The sequence below is a fragment of the Pan troglodytes genome, chromosome 21 (assembly GCF_028858775.2).
Source record: "Pan troglodytes isolate AG18354 chromosome 21, NHGRI_mPanTro3-v2.0_pri, whole genome shotgun sequence".
Lineage (NCBI taxonomy): Eukaryota > Metazoa > Chordata > Mammalia > Primates > Hominidae > Pan > Pan troglodytes.
Window position 1 is genome coordinate 26,697,927 of NC_072419.2, and position 25,005 is coordinate 26,722,931.

General features: G+C 40.6%; 1 protein-coding gene across 22 annotated transcripts in view; it reads left to right on the forward strand.

The window, feature by feature from the left end:
* CFAP61 (cilia and flagella associated protein 61) overlaps positions 1-25,005 on the forward strand; it is a 306,350-nt gene that overhangs the window by 115,261 nt on the left and 166,084 nt on the right. For 17 of the 22 annotated variants that reach the window (XM_016937529.3, XM_016937531.3, XM_054674462.2 and 14 more), the window contains 3 exons: positions 13,473-13,599; positions 16,891-16,968; positions 22,112-22,318. In XM_016937529.3, coding sequence (XP_016793018.2) covers positions 13,473-13,599; positions 16,891-16,968; positions 22,112-22,318 — 412 coding nt within the window. The remainder of the gene's footprint in view (positions 1-13,472; positions 13,600-16,890; positions 16,969-22,111; positions 22,319-25,005) is intronic. The other 5 variants (XM_016937533.3, XM_016937534.3, XM_054674467.2 and 2 more) reach the window with 1 other exon arrangement.

Below are 25,005 nucleotides of genomic sequence, written 5' to 3' on the forward strand. Positions count from 1 at the left end.
TATTATAAGCATAAAAAGCTTTTTAGTGAAACCACACATTTAATGTTAAAAATGGTAGCTTTACCTGTCAATATTGCTCAGTTCCTATAGGGAGTACAATATTGTTCTTCCCTTTGCTCTTTTAAAGTCCGCACTCCTGCACCCTCTTCAGGCAGCTGATCGTGGCTGCAGGAGTGGAGGAGAGAAAGGAGGGTGGCCAACCTGAAGAGGCTTCTACACAGATGAGAAGGGAGAGCAACCCCCACCCTTACACCCCAGCAATGTTTGTATTAAAAAAAAATGAGTGTGCTAACAAATGAATTTGACAGAATTTCATGTCACACAAAATGAAGTTCGGAAATGTGAGAGTGGGAGCGACCTTAAAGAAGACTCCATCACCTTGCTGGGTTCCTGGCATCAGTTAGCCCGAGGTGGCAGTGCCTGCACAGGGCCTTCCCTTTCTGTCCCTGCGTCCTCATGGCATTCTCTTTAAGTGCCGAGATGTTTCCAGTCAGTCCCCTGCACCTGCAAGTCAGCCAGGGGTGCAAGAGGAGTCCAGGTGCAACAGCCAGGGTCCTTTGTAAGTCAGGGCACTATCCAGTGATGCTCAGTGACATTGCACCCTTTGTATCTGTGAGGACTCACACCTGGCTTTTAGAAAGTGAGGCTTTACAAGAGATTGTTTGTCCCTTAAAGAAGGCCATCAGGGTGGGCTGGATGTACGGCCACCATGGACCGTGGAATATTCCTCCTTCTTGCTCCTTAGCACCTGGCTTCCCTTCTCAAGTTTACCTCATTTTACTCAAGGACAGTTCTTTCTTCATATGCTCTTCAGTTCCACTGCAAGTGTGGTCCAGGGATTGGCAGCAGCAGCATCTACTGAGACTTTGCTAAAATACAGAATCCCAGGCCCTGCCCCAGGTTTTCTGAATCTGTGTTGCTAACAAGTGCACCAGTTGACTTTCATGCACATTAAAAGTTTAAGAAGCACTGTAGGGGCTTCTGGGTTTTTTTGTTTGTTTTGTTTTGTTTTGTTTTGTTTTTGAGACAGAGTCTCACTCTGTCACCCAGGCTGGAGTGCAGTGGTGCAGTCTTGGCTCACTGCAAGCTCTGACTCCCGGGTTTCACGCCATTCTCCTGCCTCAGCCTCCCAAGTGGCTGGGACTACAGGTGCCCACCATGACACCTGACTAAATTTTTTTTTTATTTTTAGTAGAGACGGGGTTTCACCGTGTTAGCCAGGATGGTCTCAATCTCCTGATCTCATGATCCACCCACCTCGGCCTCCCAAAATGCTGGGATTACAGGCGTGAGCCACTGCACCTCGCCGGGGCTTCTGCTTTTTTAATGGGTACATCATCTGGTAGAAAATAATTGTGATTTATTACAAAAGAAACTTTCATCAGAGTGAGCAGACAACCTACAGAATGCAAGAAAATTTTTGCAATCTATCCATCTGACAAAGGTCTGATATCCAGAATCTATAAGGAACTTAAACAAATTTACAAGAAAAAAACAACCCCATTAAAAAGTGGGCAAAGGACCATGAACAGACACTTCTCAAAAGAAGACATTCATGCAGCCAACAAACATGAAAAAAAGCTCAAAATCACTGATCATTAGTGAAATGCAAATCAAAACCACAAAGAGATAGCATCTCATGCCAATCAGAATGGCGATTATTAAAAAGTCAAGCAACAACAGATGCTGGCGAGACTATGGAGAAATAGGAACAATTTTACAGTGTTGGTGGGTGTGTAAATTAGTCCAACCATTGTGGAAGACAGTGTGCTGATTCCTCAAAAACCTAGAACCAGAGATACCATTTGACCCAGCAATTCCATTTCTGGGTATATACCCAAAGGAATATAAATCATTCTATTTTACATGCACGCATATGTTCATTGCAGCACCGTTCATACTTGCAAAGACATGGAATTAACCCAAATGCCCATCACTGATAGACTGGATAAAGAAAATGTGGTACCATAGAATACTATGATACCATGGAATACTATGTAGCCATAGAAAGAAATAAGATCATGTCCTTTGCAGGGACATGGATGGAGCTGGAAGCCATTATCCTCAGCAAACTAACACAGGAACAGAAAACCAAACACCACACGTTCTCACTTATAAGTGGGAGCTGAATGATGAGAACACATGAACACGTGGGGGCCGGGAGCGGGGAACAACACACATTGGGGCCTGTCAGTGGGGGTCCAAGGGGAGAGAGAGCATCAGGATAAGTAGCTAATGCATGCTGGGCTTAATACCTAGGTGATGGGTTGACAGGTGCAACAAACCACTGTGGCACACTATGTAACGTATATTTGTCCTGCACATGTATCCCAGAACTTAAAATAGAATTAAATTAATTTTTTAAAAAGAACTGTGATTATCCGCCTTCCAAATACAGATTTTCTATAAAACATATAAGCCATACCTACTTTACTTTTTATTATTTTATTTTATTTTATATTTATTTCTTTTTCTAGACAATTTTAGAAGTTTAAAGGCCACACCTACTTTAAACCTTTTATGATCTAGTAATATTTTGGTACTGCTGAGTTATTAGTTTCTTCTGTATATAAATATAACCTTTTGGTTAGATTTGTAAGAATATGTGGACTATAACAGTTTTACATATTTTTTCTATTTATACCAAGTAATGCTTCAATTTATCTTGCTTGTTTCTAGTTCCTGGCCCTTTCTTTTTTCATACACACCTTCCACCTGTGGTTTTCTAAAACCATTTTTTGCATTTCAAAATTTAGGTTAACGATGAGAATGCTTTCATTTGGAAAGGAAAGAAAAACCAACTCAGAATGGCTTTCACTGTAGGACATGTACTGGCTCACATAAGCAGGAGGTCTGGAGATAGGCAGGGCTTTAGGGTTTGTATCTCCAGGGTCTTGGTTTCTTTCCTTTCTTCCACCCTCCCTCCATCCTGAAATTGACGTCGATCACATTGACAAAATGGCCACTGGGTTCCGGGGTGCAGGAGGAGAGCGCTGGCTGATGTCTGTTTTCCTTCCCAGAGACCCCAGCAAAGCCCCCTCATTCATCCAGTAAAATCCACAGCACTGACTGCATACGTGTGCCAGCTTTATCCCAGGTGCTGGGGAAACAGAAATGATGCAAACAGATAGAAATTCTTGCCCTCACGGGGGGCCTGCATTCTAGATGGTGGAGAAAGATGGAAAGAGATCAAATGCACAGTATATAGGCACTAAGGGCAAATATGAAGAGTATAGCAGGTGTGGAGAGGGGATAGGAACTGCTGAGTGGGAGAGGGGCTGCCATTTTGCCTAGGGTGACAGGAAGGGTGGCCATGAGTAAAGACCTGAAGGAGGTGAGGAGGAGCCACTTGGGCATGGTGAGGGCACAGGTCCTCCACACCTACTCTTTAAAAATGTATCATGTTCTTCTATTTTTTGCTTCACTTCTCTTTACATTTGGGATGAATTGTTTCTGCTCTTAAGTTTGGTTACTTTAAATTTCATGACCTTGTGTTCTGGTCCTCCACCTAATTTCATTCTTCTTCCCTTGGGAAATTATATTTGTGTCTGTCATCTGCCCTCTGGCTGTGCTGGTGAGCACTGGGACAAATTATTCATTCTGTCATTAGTGATGGCTACCTCTTCTGTCAACACATTCCACACCCAGGTTCCCCCTCCTTTTGTTTAGTGACTACAGGCCTTTGAGATGAGAACACTTCCTAATGTTTATGTTAACTTGCACTTTAATTGTGGATAAATTAAATGCTTCCTTTATGATACATTTTCTTCATATATTAACCTCTAAGACACTTCCAAACTTAATACGGGATGAGTGTGTGCTATAGATGATTCTTCTATTTCCGCTGCTTGCTCATTCTTGACCTACCCACTGGCTTTTCTGTCCTCTTGTTTATTCATTAGCAGAGAACATATTCAGGTGAATTGGTCGCCCACTCCATCTTGCCACCCTTTCACATGATGCTTTTCTGAAATTTGACATTTTAAATGTGGGGAAACGTTTCAGATGTATTTGGCTAACCAATATTTATTGTGCTAGGAATTATTTTTTATAAATAAATATTTACTGCTGAGTTAGATCATACAGCCATCAACTTGGCTCAGTAAATAAAATGCATTTAGCTAGTTGTCCTTTAATCGATTCCCCCCCTCACCATTTCTGTTTTCTTTGCTTTTCTGTGGGTGGCTCACACAGAAAATTACCATTGTTCCTATTTCAGGCCCGTGTTATTGTGGAGAGTGTTTTAACATCGTCAGTCCTTGGCCCCTTCTGCTTTTAATCAGTCTCCTTGAACAGAACCCAATAGAAACTTCATTTTTAATTTTGTGGGTTTTATTTTCTTTCTTTATTTATTTTTGATTTAAACTGAAATACTAATGGCTATCAAATTGTTTCATGATTCTATTACAAAGATCCCTTCTTTGGAATCCAGAAAGACTCAGATTACTTTTTCTTTTCCCTGTTATTTCATTTTTATTTACTGGTATTAAAAAACTTCCCTATTTTCTGCAAGACATAAAGGGTATCCAGATAGGAAGAGAGGAAGTCAAACTATTCCTGTTTGCAGATGACATGATCCCATATCTTGAAGATCTCATAGTTTCTGCCCCAAAGCTCCTTAAGCTGAGAAACAACTTCAGCAAAGTCTCAGCATACAAAATCAATGTGCAAAAATCACTAATATTCCTATACACCAACCACAGTCAAGCCTAGAGTCAAATCAAGAGCGCAATCCCATTCACAATTGCCACAAAAAATAAATAATATACCTAGGAATACACCTAACCAATGAGAGATGAAAGATCTCTACAAGGAGAACTACAAAACACTGCTCAAACAAATCAGAGATGACCCAAACAAATGAAAAACATTCCATGGTCATGGATAGAAAGAATCAATATCATTAAAACGACCATACTGCCCAAAGCAATTTATAGATTCAATACTATTCCTATTAAACTACTATTGACATTCTTCACAGAACTAGAAAAAACTATTTTAATATTCATATGGACCCAAAAAAGAGCCAGAATAGCAAAGGCAATCCTAAGCAAAAAGAACAAAGCTGGAGGCATCACCCTACCTGACTTCAAACTATACTGCAGGGCTACAGTAACCAAAACAGCATGGTACTGGTACAAAAACAGACACATAGACCAATGGAAGAGAATAGAGAACCCAGAAATAAGCCTGTACACCTACAACTATCTAATCTTCAACAGACCTGACAAAGCAGTGGAAAAAGGATTCCCTATTCAATAAATGGTGCTGGGATAACTGGGTAGCCATATGCAGAAGACTGAAACTGGACACCTTACTTACACCATATACAAAAATTAACTCAAGGATTAAAGACTTAAATGTAAAACACAAAACTATAAAAACCCTGGAAGACAACCTAGGCAGTACCATTCTGGACATAGGAATGGGCAAAGATGTCATGATGAAGACGCCAAAAGCAATTACAACAAAAGAAAAAATTGACACATGGTATCTAATTAAAGAGCTTCTGCACAGCAAAGGAAACTATCCACAGAGTGAACAGACAACCTATAGAATGGAAGAAAAGTTTTGCAAACTATGCATCTGACAAAGGTCTAATATCCAGCATCTATAGGGAACTTAAACAAATTTACAAGGGAAAAACAACCCCATTAAAAACTGGGCACCTGTAGTCCCAGCTACTGAGGAGGCTGAGGCAGGAGAATGGCTTGAACCCACTAGGTGGAGCTTGCAGTGAGCCGAGATCACGCCACTGCACTCCAGCCTGGGCAACAGAGTGAGACTCCGTCTCAAAAAGAAAAAAAAAAAAAAAAAACTGGGCAAAGAATGTGAATAGACACTTTTCAAAAGAAGACATACATGCAGCCAACAATCATAAGAAAAAAAGTCTACCTCACTGATCATTAGAGAAATGCAGATCAAAACCACCAAGAGATACCATCTCACACCAGTCAGAATGGCTATTACAAAAAAGTCAAAAAATAACAGATGGAGAGGTTGCAGAAAAGCAGGAATGCTTATACTCTGTTTGTGGGAGTGTAAATTAGTTCAACCATTGTGGAAGACAGTGTGACGACTCCTCAAAGACGCAAAAGCAGAAATAACATTCCACCCAGCAACCCTACTACTGAGTATATATCCAAAGGAATATAAATCATTCTAAGGACACATACACACACATGTTCATTGCAGCACTATTCACAATAGCAAAGACACGGAATCAATCTAAATGCCCATCAATGGTAAAGTGGATAAAGAAAATGTGTTAAAGATACACCATGGAATACTATGCAGCCATAAAAAAAGAATGAGATCATGTCCTTTGCAGGAACATGGATGGAGCTGGAGGCCATTATCCTTAGCATACTAATGCGGGAACAGAAAACCAAATACCACACATTCTCACTTATAGGTGGGAGCTAAATGATGAGAACACATGGACACATAGAGGGGAACATCAGACACTGGGGCAAATCAGAGGGTGGAGGATGGGAGGAGGGAGAGGATCAGGAAACATAATTAATGGATACTAGGCTCAATACCTGGGTGATAAATAATCTCTACAACAAACCCCAATGACACAAGTTTACCTATATAACCAACCTTCACGTGTACCCCTGAACTTTATGTAAAAGTTGTTTATATATATATAACTTTTACGTATATATATATAACTTTTACGTATATATACATATATATACGTATATATACATATATATAACTATGTACATATATAACTTTTATGTATATATATAACTTTTATGTGTATGTGTGTGTATACACACACACACACACACACACATAACCTTGTGTCTAAAACAATTCATCCACTCAATTTGGGATTGAAAATCCCAATCTTTTTCCTTCCACTTTCATATATGATATTCTACTTTATTGTGTGTGTGACCTGATTAAATATTAGAAACCCTGATCCTTGAGGTCAAAGTCAGCCAAAAACAGGGAGAAGCAAACCTCTCGTGAAGCAGGTGACCCAGACTGCAAGACTCTGAGGACTCAACAAGGGGCCAGTTTGGGTGGGGCTTCATCACTTCTTCACGGAGAGGTGTCATTTCCTGAGGACTAATAGATTCGGGCATTCAAGTATGTCAGAGAGAGAAAGCATAAGAGAGAGGTGACCTGGAGAGGTAAAGCCTTGTGAAGCCCTCCGGAGACCTTGCTTTTTCTGTGGATGGAAGAAGCCATGTGGATGGGTAATGAAAAACATAGCTAATCTCCCTCACTGATTCAAGGTGGCTTTAGAACTATGCTTGCACCCTTGGGAAAAGAACGCTAAACCCTTCTGGTTACTGAGTACACATTCGCTTCTGGGAAGATCAGGCAAGGTGATATGTGGAACAGGTAGAGGGAGGTGGGAATGTTCTCCTTCCTGGCTATAGGCCATGGGACTGAAAGATGGGAGCCACCATAATGGCTAAAATGAAAGAATGACTAAAATGAAAGAAGCAACTTCCTATTGAAAACTTGCAGAGAGATGAAAGTAGGGCCACGTTTAGGTGCATCCAATGAGCCACCATCTTCTGAAGTCCTGCCAGGCCTAAGTCGGTACATAATCATTGAAGCGGACTTTGTTTTATTGGATATTTATTTAGCAGATTTAAAGTTCATTCCACAGAAGGTCTTGGTATCATTTTATAAACCCTCAATGAATACTGTAAATCTCTATGATTTATCTGAGAATAGGGTAAGAAATAAAGATAGCTGCTTGATAATTTGACAACAGTATTCTGTTGGTACGGATGACATAATATATATTTTGAGATCCATGTCATTTTAATTAAGGATTTTAATTAGTGTTTTTTGTTGAGAATAAAATAGTACGCATCCTTACAACTTTGTCTTAAAGTCATTGTATTTTTCAAGGGGCTTTCTCTAGCAAAAACACAGGTGAAGGTCTCCATAACAATTGGTCCGCTTCTAACCTCATGTGCCTTATTTAAAACTTTAAAGAATTGCAGAATTATTTCTCAAAATATGGTCTGGAGTCAGTAGCAGTTCAGCTTCACGAGAGCAGAAATTGTGGACTGTCTGGTTCCCTGATGTATCCCCAGCACCCAAAACACACGGGCACACAGCAGATGTCTAATAAATATTTGTGATGGAGTGAATGAATGATTCTTAATGAATCCATTTTAATCATTGATTTTAAGGAAATACGTCTTAATTGAGAGTTTATTTCTTACATTTATTCATTTTTCACTTTTTCCTGCCAATTGCTATGTAGAAGCAATTAGAAGCAATTAAAAGCAATTTCCTTTGTAAAGGAAATACCCTTGTAGCAACAAGTATGTGTCCCGTTTTTGTTTGTTTGTTTGTTTGCTATGAGAATGCTTTATTAGGCAAAACCACACACTGTGAAAATGCTTTAAAATGCAACAGGAGGAGATGTGAAGACACAAAGAACAAGTGCATAGTGACATATGGCTATCAGAACACACTAAGTAAAGAATCCACACCTCTTCCACCCTTTACCCAGAAAAGGAAGGAGCTAGATCACCTCCTCCTCAGGTCCCCCACATCTCATTCTAGTTAAAGCGAAAACAAACAGGCTGCTGTTCTCAGCACCCAGTGTGGAAGGAATAGTATATATAGAGCCACCTTGCCTCAGAGTCTGCCAAAAAAAGGTCACATGTGGAATAAGACTTACCTTCTGATTTTTTTTTCTTTTCTTTTCTTTTCTTTTTTTTTAGATAGAGTCTCACTCTTTTGCCCAGGCTGGAGTGCAGTGGCACGACTTCGACTCACTGCAACCTCTGCCTCCTGGGTTCTGGGTTCAAGTGATTCTAGTGCCTTGGCCAACCAAGTAGCTGGGATTACAGGCATGAGCCACCATGCACGGCTAATTTTTGTATTTTTAGTAGAGATGGAGTTTCACCATGTCAGCTGGGCTGGTCTTGAACTCCTGGTCTCAAGTGATCCTCCTGCCTTGGCCTCCCAAAGTGCTGGGATTACAGGTGTGAGCCACCTCACCCAGCCAGCCTACATTCTGCTTTTTGAGCTGAGTAAAAACCTTTTGGGAAATAGTTCTCAGAGGCAAATACAGACATAGAGAGCAGCCCCATTCAGTAGGAATACGCTGTGAACCACATGTGTAATTTTAGATTTTTGAATAGCCACATTAATTTAAAAATCAAAAAGTAGGTGAAATTAATTGTAACATTCATTTCTTATTTAACCCATTATATCCAAAATATTATTGTTTCCGCGTGTAATCAATATTTAAAAAGCACGAATGAGATACTTTATATTACTTTTTTGTACCAAGTCCACAATTCAGTGGATATTTTATTCTTACAGCACATCTTAATTCTGAGTACCACATTTCAAGTATACAGGCTCTTGTACTGGACAGTGTCATTTTAGAGGAGGGCACAAACATACAGGCATAGCCCGTTCCTCCCCCTGAAATTCTAGGAACAAAGGAAAGCTCTGAAATATTCCTCTTTGGTGAATATGAATAGCAGAGATGAATGCAAAATGGTTGTGACCCCTGATCAACAGTAGATTTCCATGGACAGACTGGTGAAATGTTGTTTGAAGTTTTGTGCTACTTTGCAGGAAGATAGCCCCATGTCCTACTGAACATTTAGTGGGCACCACTGTAGGCTACAAAAAGCCCTGGTCTTTTAGAGTGGACCATGATATGGTCTGAGCTTCAAGCCTTGCTGGGGGAAGATGTCCACTTATTCTCACTTTCCAGTCCAGTATCCAACAACACTCTTTATAACTCAGTTGTAGTATTTATTATATGTAAAAAAACATGTAATAAGCATGGGGAAGCTCTCTGGCTATCTCCATGCAAGCTTCATGATTAGTTCACTTGACAGCTGTTTATTGAGCATCTACCATGTGCCAGGCATTGCTCTAGCCATGAGGTGGCAGCAGTGAGCAAATAGACCAACACTGCCATCTTTGTCAAATTTTATTCTAGTGGGAGGAGACAAACAGTGAAAAACAAAATAAAGAGAAAGTAGGAAGTGCTGTGGAGAAAAATAGAACAGGGAATGAGGATGGAAGGTCAGGGTCCAAATTTTAAATAGGGGGTCAGGGTCAGGGAGGGCGTCACTGAGAGGGTGAAGTTTCAGCAAAGACTCAATGTTGAGGTGATGGAACAGGCTCATAGATTTGCTGGAGGAGAATTACAGGTAGGAACTTCTGATGAGGTAACTTCTGATGAGGTAGGAACTTCCTCAGGTAGGAACTTCTGATGAGGTAAGAACTTCTGATGAGGCAGGAACTTCTGATGAGGTAGGAACTTCCTCAGGTAGGGAATTCTGATAAGGTAGCACCTTCTGATGAGATAGGAACTTCTGATGACATAAGAACTTCTGATGAAGTAGGACCTTCTGATGAGGTAGGAACTTCCTCAAGTGGGAACCTCTGATGAGGGACTATGTCTGGCATGTTTGAGGAACAGCACAGTGGCCTGTGCAGCAGAGCAGGGAAACCAAGAAGCCAACTATTTGGAGATGAGTCAGAGCAAGCAGCAATCCCAGAGGGAGGGCACGGGGAAGGAGGCTGTGGTCATGGAGAGTTGGAGAGGGGGCTCTCAGCCACTGTAGAACTTTGGCTTTTACTGGGAGTGCAAGCTTATGCTTGTCAATGTAGCAAAATTATGGTAATTATTAGACTCCCTGCTGAATCATGTTTGTTTAATGAAGCTCATATATTGTAATCTTATGTATCTTACTTTATGCATTTAAAAACATTCTGAGAGGGGCCATACACATAAAAGAGGTTAAGAACACCTCTATTACTGGGAATTTCAGTATAAGAGTCTTGTGATCTGACTTAACATTTGATAAGCATTGCTCTGGCAAATTGGTGGAGGATGGCTTGTCAGGGACAATGGCAGAAATGTGGAGAGACACTAGGATGCTGTTCCAGCAACCCAGGAGAGAGGTGGTGGAGGCTGGACTAGCACTGGAGGTCTTCAGAAGTCATTCCATTCTTAGATGCATTTTGAAAGCAGAGCCAGCCCAAAGTTAGGCTGAAAGAGAGGTGTGCAAGAAAACAGATGAAGCCTAAGGTCTGGGCCTGAACCACTGGAAGGATGGAGTTGCCATTACCTAAGACAGGAAAGACAGCTGGGTGGAGGGCTTTGGAATGGAAACAGTGAGACGACTCTTAGATGGCCATGTCTTTTTCATTTGGGGGATGTAGTGTACTTTAGCTTAAGTTTATCCATATCTTCCACAGTATCTTAAATGTGTTGTCTGACACCAGTTTCTGAGAGAGGCATATTAAACTCTACCAATATGATGGTGAATTTCAAACTCTTCTCATAACCCTGTCCATTTTTACTTCAGTATCCTGGAGCTTTATTGTTAGAGACCTATACATATGGTATTGTTATATCTTCCTAGTGAACTTTTATTATCAAATAAAGACCTTTTTCTCATGATTTTTGCCTTCAGATCTGGTTTATCTGATATTTATATAGCTGTGCCAGCTTATTTTTTTGCTATTAGTTGCCATTCCCTTTTCCTTTCAATTATTTTGGCATTACATATTATTTTTGTAACAGCTTTATTGAGATGTAATTCACATGCCATACAATTTGTCCACTTCAAGTGTACAATTCAGTGGTTTGTAGTAGAGTTACAGCATTGTGCAGTTACCACGTCTATCTGGTTCTAAAACATTTGTATCACCCAGAGGACACCCTGTACCTGTCAAGCTGTCACTCCCCTTCTCTTCTCCCCTCAGCCCCCAACAATCACTAACCCACTTTCTATCATCGTAAATTTGCCTATTCTGGACATTTCATATAAATGGAATTACACAACACGTGGCCTTTTGTATATGGTTTCTCTCACTTCGCACAATGTTTTTAAAGTTCATGCATATTGGAGTATGCGTCAGTACTTTATTTTCTTTTATGGCTGAATAGTGTTCTGTTGTGTATGTATCAATCATACTCTGTTTATCTATTCATCAATTGATGGGCATTTGGGTTGTTTTCTCTTGGGCTATTGTGAATAATGCTGCTATGAAAATTCATGTACAGGTTTTGTGTGGATATATGTTTTTAATTCGCTTGAGTATTTTTCTAGTGGTTTTGTGGTCTTGTTTGTTACATTTACATCTTTAATCCACTGAACTAGATTTTGGTGTAAGGTGGTCATATAACAACCAAGTTCTTATCTTTCACTTAAAATTGCTCATAAACATTATTAAGATGGTATTAATTGTTCATCTTTTTATTAGTTAATTATAGATATAGATATTGTTCTTTGCAAATATGATACTTTGTTCATAATATGGAAGCATGTATTAAAATTTAAGCACAGATGTTCCCTACAGTTAAAAGTTAAATAGATTAGGGTATTTTATTGTATCAGCACGAGGAGGAATGGCATTGTCCCATTGAGTAATAATACCCTAGTAACTGCAGAGAATTCACTGCAAGGCTAGCTACATAATATACAGGACCCATTACAAAATGAAAATGTGAGGCTCTGGCCTGGTGTGGGGCAGTCAGTCTCTCCTTCCCATGAGCTCCAACCCATGGCAAACAGGCATCCAACTAAGGGCTTGCAACCTCTGCACCAGGATGCACTGAACACCTGGGTGGGGGATGGGTAGGAGGTCCACACTGAGTTGCTAGCCGAACACGCCATGGCACTGCCTGCCCAAGGTGGGGACAGCCACCCCCTTGGTCTGACCAGAGACTCCATGTGTCATGTAGCTGACTCATGAGCCTCTCTATACCCTTGTCCAGGAACCCCACTGGGTGTTGGCTGAACACGGGCTTCCCCCAACCAAAGCAACCAATGTTACCCCTGGCAGAAGGAGGAGGCAGCTGTCATGAGGCAGGAATGGGGAGGCTGTCTAGGGCCCAGGGTGCCAGGGGCAGGGAACAGGTGGGAGAAAACCATCATGGAGAGACCGTGGGGAGCACACGTGAGCAGAGGCTCCAAGGCCCCTGACATGCTCCATTGTGTCATTCAACTTCACTTAAAAGGATGAAGTCAAAGATAAAATTATTAAGAATTTTTGAACGGTGGCCTCAGAGCAATAAACTCTGAGTGTGAGGCTCTAAAAAGCACACAGCACTGTGCTGCTCCCTGGGTCCCACACTCATGAAGCCAGCCCTGGTGCAATGTGACTTCTTCGTAACATAATTTAAAAATTGGAAGGATTTTGACTCTGTTTATGAAATAAATCATAGTGCTATTTTAAATTAAATGTATTTAAAGTATCTCTGTGTTGTCTTTGGTTAATGGCATTATCAGTGATATTTACCTTATTCTTCACACTTTTTTGTGTTTCAGGTTTTCTATAATGAAATGAGTTACTTTTATAATTACTCAAACCCCAGTGTTATATAAACATACTTTACTGGATATTATTTTATATAAGTGTGATATGTTACAATTCTGTCTCCATTTGGGGGGGAATACATATTTAGTACTTTAACTTAAAAATATATTCCTCTCCTTACCCAGGTCCATTGATATAAGATTTGCCACTCTCTTGGATACTCCTGGCGTGGAAAATCTTGTCAGCACCCTCATGTTGAATAAAAGCATATTGGAGGACTTAGACCATTACAACAAGGCTCGCAAAGACCCTGTAAGTACCTGTTGTGACCAGACCTCAGGATATAGGACCATTATGATGACCCATGTAGATTCAGCCCTGAAACTTCCTTGGATCTGAGTTGGAAAATCATATGGCAGGGGGCAGTGGAGGTAGAGTTAGAAGATGGGAGCAAGAAGAGAAAACTGTGGAGACTGGGGCTTGAGGAAGTGAGACCATTCTCAGTGGGGATCCCCCAGAGGGATCAGACACCCAAAATCCTTCTCAGGAAGATAGAAAATTTGGACTTGATCCAAACAATCATATCAAAATGAGATGGATCCTAGTCTTTGGGATAGGTAGATACAGTATGACCATGGTTAGGGAAGGGTAGCTTAGGAATCCATGGGTATCTGGTGCCCACCTCAGCAGCACTGGGTACCAGATTGAGGGTAATGGGACCCTATTTGAGCCTATGAGATGATGAGTCTGACCAGACCCTTTTGTTGAGCTGGCTGCATCCCCCAGGATTACATGGGCTGGGAAAGATCCTGCATGATAAATGTTGGGTTCTCTTTCTAGTGTAGTAATGCATGCATGTGCTATGGCAAAAGTCAGGCTTGTGGCAGTCTGTAAATTAATACTGCTGTCTTAGGGCCATGACAGTTAATCTGACTACACATGGAAAGATGAAAGAATATTGTGCATAGTCACTTTTTTGATACATTTTATTTTGAAAAAAAAATTTATTGAGGTATAACCAATAAACAGTGTGGTGGATTTCACAATTTGCATACACCATGTAACCAGCACATGTTTTAAGAAACAGACTTAACCACAGCCTGCTGGAAGTCCCCTGATGCCTCTACTCAGGCCTTTCCCTAAGTTAATACCACCTTGCTTCTAAGATCAGAGATTGGCTATGCCTGTTTTTGAACTCTACATAAATGGAATCACACCGTTTGTTTTCTGATATCAAGTTTCTTTTGCTCAGCAATGTTTGTAAGAGTCATCCATATTATAGCATGAAGTATTTCATGGCATGAATATACCACCATTTATTTCTTCATTCTACTGTTGAGGTCTTTCAGGGAGTTCCAGTTATTTGCTCTTTTGGAAAAAAACCTTTTAGTTAATTTTTAAGTCATCAGGAGGGAGACGCCAAACACCTAAACATAATGTCATATACACAAATGTTTACTATTTATAAAGGCATCAGAGTAAATTGAAATAAAACTTCCCTTCAGCACATGGTTTTTGCTTTGGTTTGTCTTGCACTCCTTTGGTTCTTCATTTTTTGCTCCTTCCCTCCTGGCCCTCTAAGTGGTATGAGGTCAAGTCCTCGTTCTCAAAGTATGGTCTAAGGAACCTAGGGCGTCTCTGAAACATGAATTTTCTGGGAGTCTGCAAGGTAAAAACTGTTTTATTCCTTTTCCACTGTGTTGAGATCTGTACTTATGACGCGTAAGTACATATGTACTTAGGATCTGTACTTATGTACTTATGGCATTGGGTGAAACCAGTGCCACCTCAGAGTAGGTCACGGAAGTGTCAGCAAACGTCCTAGTGGTCCTGGTGTTCTTCACCGTCATCCCAGTAACTGCAGAAAGAGCAAACCACAGTGGAATATCCCTGCACACCTATCAGAATGACTAAAACAAAATAGCGATGCCACTAGCCGCTAAATGCTGGCAAGGATGTGGGGAAACTGGATCTCTAGTGTTGCTGGTGGGAATGTAGAATGGTGCGGCCACTCTGGAAAATATTTTGGCTGTTTATTTTTTTATTTTTATTTATTTATTTGTTTATTTTGAGACAGAGTCTCACTCTTGTTGCCCAGGCTGGAGTGCAACGGCGCGATCTTGGCTCACTGCAACCTCCGCCTCCCGGGTTCAAGGGATTCTCCTGCCTCAGCCTCCTGAGTAGCTGGGATTACACGTGCTTGCCTGTAATTTTTGAATTTTTAGTAGAGATGGGGTTTCACCATATTGGCCAGGCTGGTCTCAAACTCCTGGCCTCAGGTGATCTGCCTGCCTCAGCCTCTCAAAGTGCTGGGATTACAGGCGTGAGCCACCATGCCCAGCATTGACTGTTTATTTAAAAACTAAAACTGCAACTATCTTATGGCCTAACATTTGCACTTGTGGGCATTTGATCCAGAGAAATGAAGAGTTTACACTAATGTTCATAGCAGCTATTGTCAGCAAAGATATCCTTCAACAGATGAATGGTTAAACACACTGTGGCACATCATGTCATGGAATACTACTCAGCAGTGGAAGGAATGGACTCTTGATACATGCCTCGGCTTGGATAAATCTCCAGAGAATTATACTGAGTGGGGAAAAAAGCCAACCCCTACAGGTTATATCCTCTAGCGTTCCATTTGTATGATACTTTGAAGTGACAAGATTTTAGAAATGGAGAACAGGTTATCTGATGCCAGAGGTTAAGGATGCGGGGAGGGTGGGGACAGAGGGGGCAACTCAAGGGATGTTGTGGTATTAGAACTGTTCAATATTCTGACTATAGTGGTGGATACATAAACCTATAGAGGTGATGAAATCATGTGAAACTTCATACACCACACACACATACACCCCCACAATTGTATCAATGTTGGTTTCCTGCTTGTAGTATTAGACTATGGTTTTGCAAAATGTTATTATTAAGGGATACTGAACAAAGTGTACAAGAAATTTCTGTTTCATTTCTTACACTGCATGTAAATCTACAAGTATGTCAATTGAAGAGAAAGAAAAGGAAAAGCCAGTTTCACTAAGGAATATCCTTGATGAAGCAGTAAAATTATTAAGTTTATTATGTCTCAACCCTGAGGCCAGGTGTGGTGGCTCACGCGTGCAATCCTAGCACTCTGGGAGCCCAAGGCGGGTGGATTCCTTGAGGCCAGGAGTTCAAGACCATCCTGGGCAACATGGTGTAACCTCGTCTCTACTAAAAATACAAAAATTAGCTGAGCATGATGGGGCACGCCTGTAGTCCCAGTTGCTTGGGAGGCTGAGGCGCAAGAATTCCTTGAACCCAGGAGGCTGCAGTGAGCCGAGATCATGCCATTGCACTCCAGGCTGGGCAACAAGAGCAAAACTCCATCTCAAATAATAATAATAATAATAACAATAATAATAATAATACTCATAGGGTTGGTGTGAGGATCCGGTGGACACAGGGAAGGCGTTTAACTTACTACCTGGCCAAAAGTAGGTGTTGATAGATGTTTGTTCTGTTGTTGTTATGTGAACGTGGTTAAGACCCACTGTTGCCTGCTTACAAAAACATTCATAGCCATATTTTTAAGGGTCTTAAAATATATGCTTATCTTTTCAGGATGGAACACCGCTGCAGGCATTTGTAGCTGAAGTTGCAGAACAAATAGTTGGTATTGCAGTGATCAGAAATGAAATGGTAAATTGTGAAGTGGATATAAATTTCTCTGATTGTGCCTTGCTATATCATGAATTAGCCCACAGTGCCCCTTTTGGAGTTGTACTTTTACTTATTTAATGTGAATGCCTCCTTTTTCTGATGGATATCATCATCATCTGCCTCTATCCCACTTGGAGGACTTGCAATTCTCCATTTTTTTTGCAGTTCAGAATATTTAATATATTACAAAGGCTACATGAAAACATTCTCACCCTAAAAACACAGATAGCTTTCCACCACCTATACATATATTAATATATTCCATATATTAATATGTTCTAAGTATTACTACTGTAGTGATGCATTTATCCCTTCCAGCATTCTTCTTTGCACTTTATTACGTATATCATGTGTGTGTGTGTCAAATGGAAATGCCATTTTATTTTCTCCCAGTGCACAGCCAGCTATTTCAAAGCATTTATTACTGAATAATCAATTCTTTCCCTTTTGATTTTAAAATGCTGCTTTTACATTTATTAAGTTTCTATATGCCTATGTCTATTTTTAAACTCTGTTCTGTTCCGTGGATTTATCTGTTGATACCTATTGCATTATCATGTGCTTTTATATCTAATAGGGGAGTGTTCTCTCATTTGGTGTCTTCTAAATTTTCTTGTTTTTTGTTCTTGGTTATTTCCTCTCCCAAACCTTGTAATATTTATTATTAATAAAGTTGTACCTACGTGGATTCTATAGAACAATTTAGGCAGAATTGACATTAAAATATAGAGACTTCCCTATTAGGATCATGGATCATGGCTTTCTATGTTGTTGTTGTTGAACTTTTTGGGTTCTTCAGAAACGTTTTGTGGCTTCTTTCATGTGGTTTTCTTTGCATCGTATTTTGTGCCATATGAGTTTTTGTTTGTCCTGTGGGTCCACTCTCCACCTTTCTCCACCCTGTTCTGTCTCAGGGAGCCTGACTGATGGGCACAGCATTATGGGTACCTTTGCCTTTTGGCTGCCCGTTGGGTTTGGTGGATGGAGAGCCCTGACAGAAGGAGGGGACAGTGACGTCAGGTGCCTCAGCAGGCTGATCGCCACTGAGTTCCCTGAGATTTCAAGGCAGCCTCTTCATGATACTCTTTTGGATTCCTGTAACCAGCCCTCCTCCCGCGCCACCCTCTTAGAGTGGGAATAGCTTGTAGTTGCTGCTGCACAGTCCCTACTTATCTCCTTACACCTGCCCCATCCTTGTAAATATTCCCTTTGTTAAACCGCCCTCCAATTATCATAATTTGATCATACTGTTTCCTGATGAGACCCTGAGCTGACACAGTTCTAGACATTGATCACTGATTTCTACATGTTTTATGATTTCTCTTGGTATTCTGAGTATACACTTTTTCTCATATTTTCTAAATGTTTGTCTTATGTATGGAAAAGCTACTAGTGTTTGTATTTTGATCTTGTATTCAATCACCTTTATGAAATATCTTTGAGCTTGGAGAGTTTTTCAGCTGATTCTCTTTTCTGCCACAGCCATCACCTCCACCCTATTCTACTGGTCAGACCAGTTAGAGGGCACGCTCAGACACAAGGGGTGGAGGCAGACTTCTCTCGATGGGGGTGTGGCAGAGTCACTTTGCAGAAGAGCATGAGGGATGTGGGATGACAGGTACTGTCCTGGTGGTCATCTTAGGATTCTTTGGATAAGAGAACCTGCTACACGTTCCTTTTCAATATTTATACCTTTAGTCTTTTTCCAGTTTTAGTGTATGGATAGAACAACATTGAGAAGTAGTGTTAATAATAGCTGGCTTTCTGGTGTTCTTGATTTTAATGGAATGATTCTACACTTTCCTTCATTTAGTGTAATCGTGGCTGTAGGTTTCTGATAGATATCCCTTATCAAGTAAGGGAAATTTTCTTCTCTTTCTATCTTATTAAAAGTTTTTATTATGAATGAGTGTTGAATTTTATCAAATGTGTTTTTGACATCGAGATGTTCACATGGCTTTATTTCTTTAATATATTACACACTTTTCTCTTTCGTAGATTTATTCCTCTTTTTGATCCAATATTTCTTGGAGTTAGTTAATCTTTTAGAGATGGTGTTGGGTAGTAAGGTCCCTGAGTCCACACAAATGTGATAAGTTTTCATTGGTCCTCATACTTGTATACTCATTTGGCTGTGTGTAGAATTCTCATTCAAATTATTATTATAATTATTATTATTATTTTGGGAGTGGAGTCTTGCTCTATCCCCCAGGCTGGAGTTCAGTGATGTGATCTTGGCTCACTGCAGCCTCTGCCTCCCGGGTTCAAGCGATTCTCCTGCCTCAGCCTCCTGAGTAGCTGGAATTACAGGTGTACAACCCCACGCACGGCTAATTTTTGTATTTTTAGTAGAGATGGGGTTTCACCATGTTGGCCAGTCTGGTCTTGAACTCCTGACCTCAGATGATCTGCCCCCCTCAACCTCCCAAAGTGCAGGGATTACAGGCATCAGCCAGCTGTGCCAGCCTCATTCTAATTATTTCTCATCAGAATGTTGTCTTCCAGTATCCAATGTCATTGATAAAATATAATCTGATACCAACCTGATTCTTGATCCTTTATGAATAAATGTGTGTTTCTTTGCTCTCTTTCTTGAGAATTAAATTTTCTTTTTGTATCTGGAATTCTGAAATTTTGCCAAGAAATATCATGTCTCTTTTGGCAGTTTGTCTTCTTTGATTTCATTAATTATTTCTTCTCCTCCATTTTCTCCATTCTCCTTTTCTTAAATTCTTTTTTAGATGGATATTAGATCTTTTGAATTGATTCTTCAATGTCTCTAAACATATATATGTTACATTTTACTCATCATTTTAGATTTCCTCAATTTCGTCTTCCAAATCTCTAATTCTTCAGTTGTGTTTATTCTATTACCCAAGTATTCTATTGGAATCTTTATTTCAGAGTTCACCTGTTTAACTTCCGAGTCTCTTTCTTGTTCTCTTATTGTTCCTTTTTGGTATCAGCTTGTTTATTACATGCAAGATCCTTTTTGATCTCTCTGAGTACACTCTGTAGAATTTTTTTTAAAATTCTCTGCTATTTCCTGAATAATTTGTCTTCTCTGCAGTAAGTTGTATGTTTCTCTATGCTGGTCTTTTTTTATTTGTCAGTTTTCCTCAAAAGTCTGTCCATGTCATGAGTGAAAGATTAAATGATCAATTTGGGTGGCTGGCATGGGTATCCTTGACAGTTGTGCTTGTATGTTTCTCCATGGCATCTCCCCTGTCACTGGTAATGCCACCGCCCCTCTGTTTGATTGGGAGGGATGGCAGTATCTGGCTTCCCCTTGTGTGCTTGAATGGAGTACCAGCCGGCAGGCAGGGACTCCAGGTGACCCAAGGTAAGAAGGTTTCACCTAGTGGTAGGGTTTCCTTCCAGTGTAAAACTGCCTTACTTTTTTGTCCTCCATTATGCTCACATTACACCAAAAATAATTTTTGTTGTTGTTATTTTAAGGGATTTGGGATGGGAAGAAAATTAGATGCACATGGCCCATCTGCTGTTTTGAGCTAATAACCTCTGTTGGCTCTTTGCTTTTTGTTTTTCAATGATTTCTCAGCCCTATACTTATCACTCATTTTATTTTATAATGAGAGATGCCTCCTTGGTAATTAAAGAAAAGTCTTATAGTATAAAGGCCATTACAGGGTCAATGCAGATTGAAAGGTTGCCAGAACTGCCCTAGGGTTCCGCCACTGGCCCGGTTACCCTGAGCTCTGTTTCCTCTGTGCTTTGTGACAGAAGCTGGAAAGGCAGGGGACCTCGAGGAGCTTGGCCACAGATGCCACAGTTTTCATGGATTTGCTGGTGCCAGCCTTGCTGATCACAGAACACATCAGGGGCCTTGCATTCTCCAATTTCTGTTCTTGAAAGTAGGCTTTTAAAACAATTTTACTGTGGAAAACAAGGAGAAATATAAGTTGGTGTTTTGCAACCTGCATATGATTTGATTTTTCCTGCATTTTGGGTGCGTTTACTGCTGCTGTCATCAGAGAGTCACACTCACCTTGGAGTGCTCCCCTCCCCCCACGCCCCTGACAGCATACACTGCTGGGAGGTGACACAGGACAGGCTGGCCCAGGGCACAGTTAGCATGGAGACCTGGGATCCCAGTGCAGTGTGGGGACAGAGGGGGGACCAGAACTGGGCCTGTGGAAACAAGAGCAGTGTGCCTGATATTTCCTTTACATGGGAAGACACTCATCAGTCCTTTAAATTACCTTCCTCTGTAAAAATATTACACATCAAGGGGGATAGAAGGTTTAAGAAGTGCACAGGGATAAGGCCCAATTATGCAGTTTTATAGCAGGCCAGCCAGCCATACATGTAATCAAAATGTATGATTTGGGGCCAGGCATGGTGGCTCACACCTGTAATTCCATCATTTGGGAGGCCGAGACAGGCAGATCACTTGAGGCCAGGAGTTCAAGAACTGCCTGGCCAACATGGTGAAACCCTATCTCTACTAGAATTACAAAAAAATTAGCCAGGCGTGATGGTGGGCGCCTGAAATCCCAGCTACTTGGGAGGCTGAGGTGGGAGGATCTCTTGAACCCAGGAGGTGAAGGTTGCAGTGAGCGAAGATTGCGCCAGTGCATTCCAGCCTGGGTGACAGAGTGATACTGTCTCAAACGAAACAAAACAAAACAAAGTGTGTAACTTGGGGGTGACACATTTCCACACTAACAGGTGAATAGTAATGCATCAGAGAACACCAGTGGCTCTGTTTGCCCGACTCCTGAATTTCCCACGGGCTCCATCTCTTGTGCTGACTGGCTTGTGCTCACATCGCCTGGCAGTGTCACGGAGCTGCTGTCCTGCCGCTTGGCCAATGGCACAGACTCGGGGCTCTCTGAGTTGATAGCAGCCATGGGTATGGAAGGAACACATTACAAGCTGTGCTGCCATCCCCCAAGACAATCCATCAGAACAACTAGCGCTCAGGAAACGTAATTTCTAATTTAAAGAATTTACCATGAAGATGAGGTGGCAAATATGGAAGAGAAAAATACATTTCTTACTTTCATACCTAAAATAATTTTTAAAAGATATTTATCACAAAATGCATGCCGTTTGTTTAAAATGCTTGTAGAAACCATCCCTTCTGTCTCTTCTGTAGGACATTGAGTACATACGGTCCCATTACAACATTGAAGATTTCATCTACTTCAGTCACCACCAGCGCGAAGAACACGGGCACATGCATCACTTTGCCTTCAACCCCATTTTCCGGCACTACACCAAGTTCTTTCTGAAGGAGATCCTGCGTTTAGGCTTTAAATCCTGTCTCTACTACCGTGTTTACCCAAAATCCAGAGAAGGCAAGGTAAGAGAATGGTGCAATTCACTTTCCCAGCAGGTCAGCGTTCACAGTGTTGTTGGTGTTGTACGCCGCATTCTATTCATTCCTCTCATGATGGGTTTTGATGATAACATGGGTCTGAATTTCCAATGGCCATATTTAGTTTGGCCTTTTTCATAAACTACAGTGACATTCTGTAGGCTTCGAATTTCTGACACAATCACAACTAATATAATTGGTAGTACAATATGTTGGCTTTTCTATATTGACAAAATAGAGACTGAAAACCGTGCAGAAATGCTCTAAGAGCATGAAGATCTAATAATTTCTTATGATACATGAGTACAATGCCAACATGATCCTATTCTGTTCCTTCAAGCAAAGAACATTTCAGTGATGAATCCAGAGAATAAATTAATTCTATTTTAGAAGACTGGCGTGCTATCCCAGCATTCCAAATAAGCACTATACACACCCCTACTAGGTGATGGAGAGAAAGTGCGGAGATGCCTGATGCCGATATAACCCCATGTAACACTTGCCACATTTGCATGGAGTAATACTGTGGTAATAGACGCGAATCTGATGTGTATACATGGTGTGTATGTGCATGCACAGATAGCAAGCCCTCCATCTTACTTGCATACCTCCCATCCCACTTTAGTGTTCCTCATAGCACTCACCACCAACTGAAGTTATCTATTTTACCATGAACGCAGCCATGCTTTTATCTGTCTTGTTCAAAGCCGTATCCCCATTGCCTAGAAGAGTCACAAACACACACACATAGAGAGACACCCCACACACTCTCATGCATTCATGCACATATACCACACTCTCACACACATTCATGCATTCACACATATACTCACCCCCCTCCCCCACATGCACACACTCACACACTCATATAAGGTGTCTGGTTGTTCCACAGGCAAAGGCCTATTCAAGATAGATTCCCAAGGGTTTTTTTCCTGCAGATTGGTCTCTCAGTCACTGACAACATTGGTCCTCAACTTGATGTAGACTTGGGGGTGAAGGGATTCAACCACTAGAACAGGTAGAAGTTGTCCCGTAAGATTCCACTCATGAACTCAAACTTTCCCATGTTCTGCCTAGAGTCTTTGACATTGTCTCATCAGCACAAGGAAGCTAAGGGATCTTAAAATGCCTTATTATTAATATGTCTATTTATTAAACAATCTAAAGTGTGTTAGTACATATACACATAACAATAATTTTGCCAGTGTATTTTATTTAACAAAAACCTTTTGGAGAAGTCCAGAAAACCTTTTGGAGAAGTCCAGAGGGAATGGGGAAGAAAGAAGAAAAACAGAAAAGGTTTTGAGTGAGATGTAGACTCTGCTCTAGTTTTTTTTAGTTTTTGTTTTTTCCTATCAAAATGCAGCACCATGGCAATGAAATGGCCCAGCTTTGAACTCACTGAGATGGGAAGGTAACAGTTCTGCTGGAAAATCCTGGTCCTGCACAGTTTTCTTTTACTTTGCACTTGGCCAAATGCCAGTTTTGTGACCTTCAGGATGTGATATTAAATTCGTGTTTTTATTCATGAAGCTGCCTGGATGTTCTGGGTTAGAGAAAGTCCATTTGCATCCATAATAAAAATAATACCTCGGGCATTTCATTAAATGTTTATACATTTACCTCAATAGTATGAAATCAGGAATACGTTCCACACTGTTGTATGTAGCGTCTAAAAACATGCTCGGAAACAGATTTCTTCTCAGTCTGCCCTTCCAGTTGATTTCACATATTCATTTAAAACAAGTGTATGAAGCAGTTCCAAATAATTTGGGTAAGAATTCCCAAATTCTGCTATAAATCCCCAGTTGACTACAGTAAAGTTGAGCTTTTTGGCTCACATTATGGGGATGGTTTTCTCTGTATTCCTCTGGTCAGGGCATGTATTAAGAGCTCTTCCAGGCATAAAAACAGGGTGCTGGCTAGGGTTCTGTTTTTCAGTTTGCGAAGTCAGGGTCTGAAGTTCAGTGGTGAAGGATTTTAGAAAACCATTTTAGAAGCTCTTAGAAGTGCCGGGGCTATTTTTAGAACTGCAAAAAAGTCATATGTAAACCATCTATTTATTAAAATGCATCTACAGTTGTTTTTCTGTCTTTGCTTTCCAGTCTAAATTCAATAAATGTATCATTAAAAGTTTTGATTTTACAGTCTAACTCTTCAGATTTAAATGGTTACAATGTCCTTAGTTCATTTCACCAAAACCCCTAAGATTTCATAAATGTGACAGAAATAAAGATCACCATGTTTGGTTTTTCTGCTAAGTTTTTAAAACTGGATAAAATCAATATTTAAAGCATTCCCCTAAGACATGATTTATCATAGTTCATTTCAATAAGTATAAATCCAACTCATAATTTAGTATTAGTCTAGATGTAAATAATATGATCTACTTCTCCCACACCCACCCCCACTTCCTAGTTTTATCTTTTTGTTCTAAAACAGTTTTTGTTGTTGTTGTTGTTGTTGAACAAAGGTCTGGTTGAAGTCACTGTGAGTGACTTACAAACAGGAGGATTTTCACATCCCTGCTAAGTTACCCCTTGGATGATATTTTTATCTATGTGTCTTCTTAAAGCAGCTTGTGCCAAACATGCAAAGGTTAACAGGATGCAGATAACACAGCTTAATGGGGTCAGATCAAGCTGATGCATGATCACTATGGAGAAGAATAT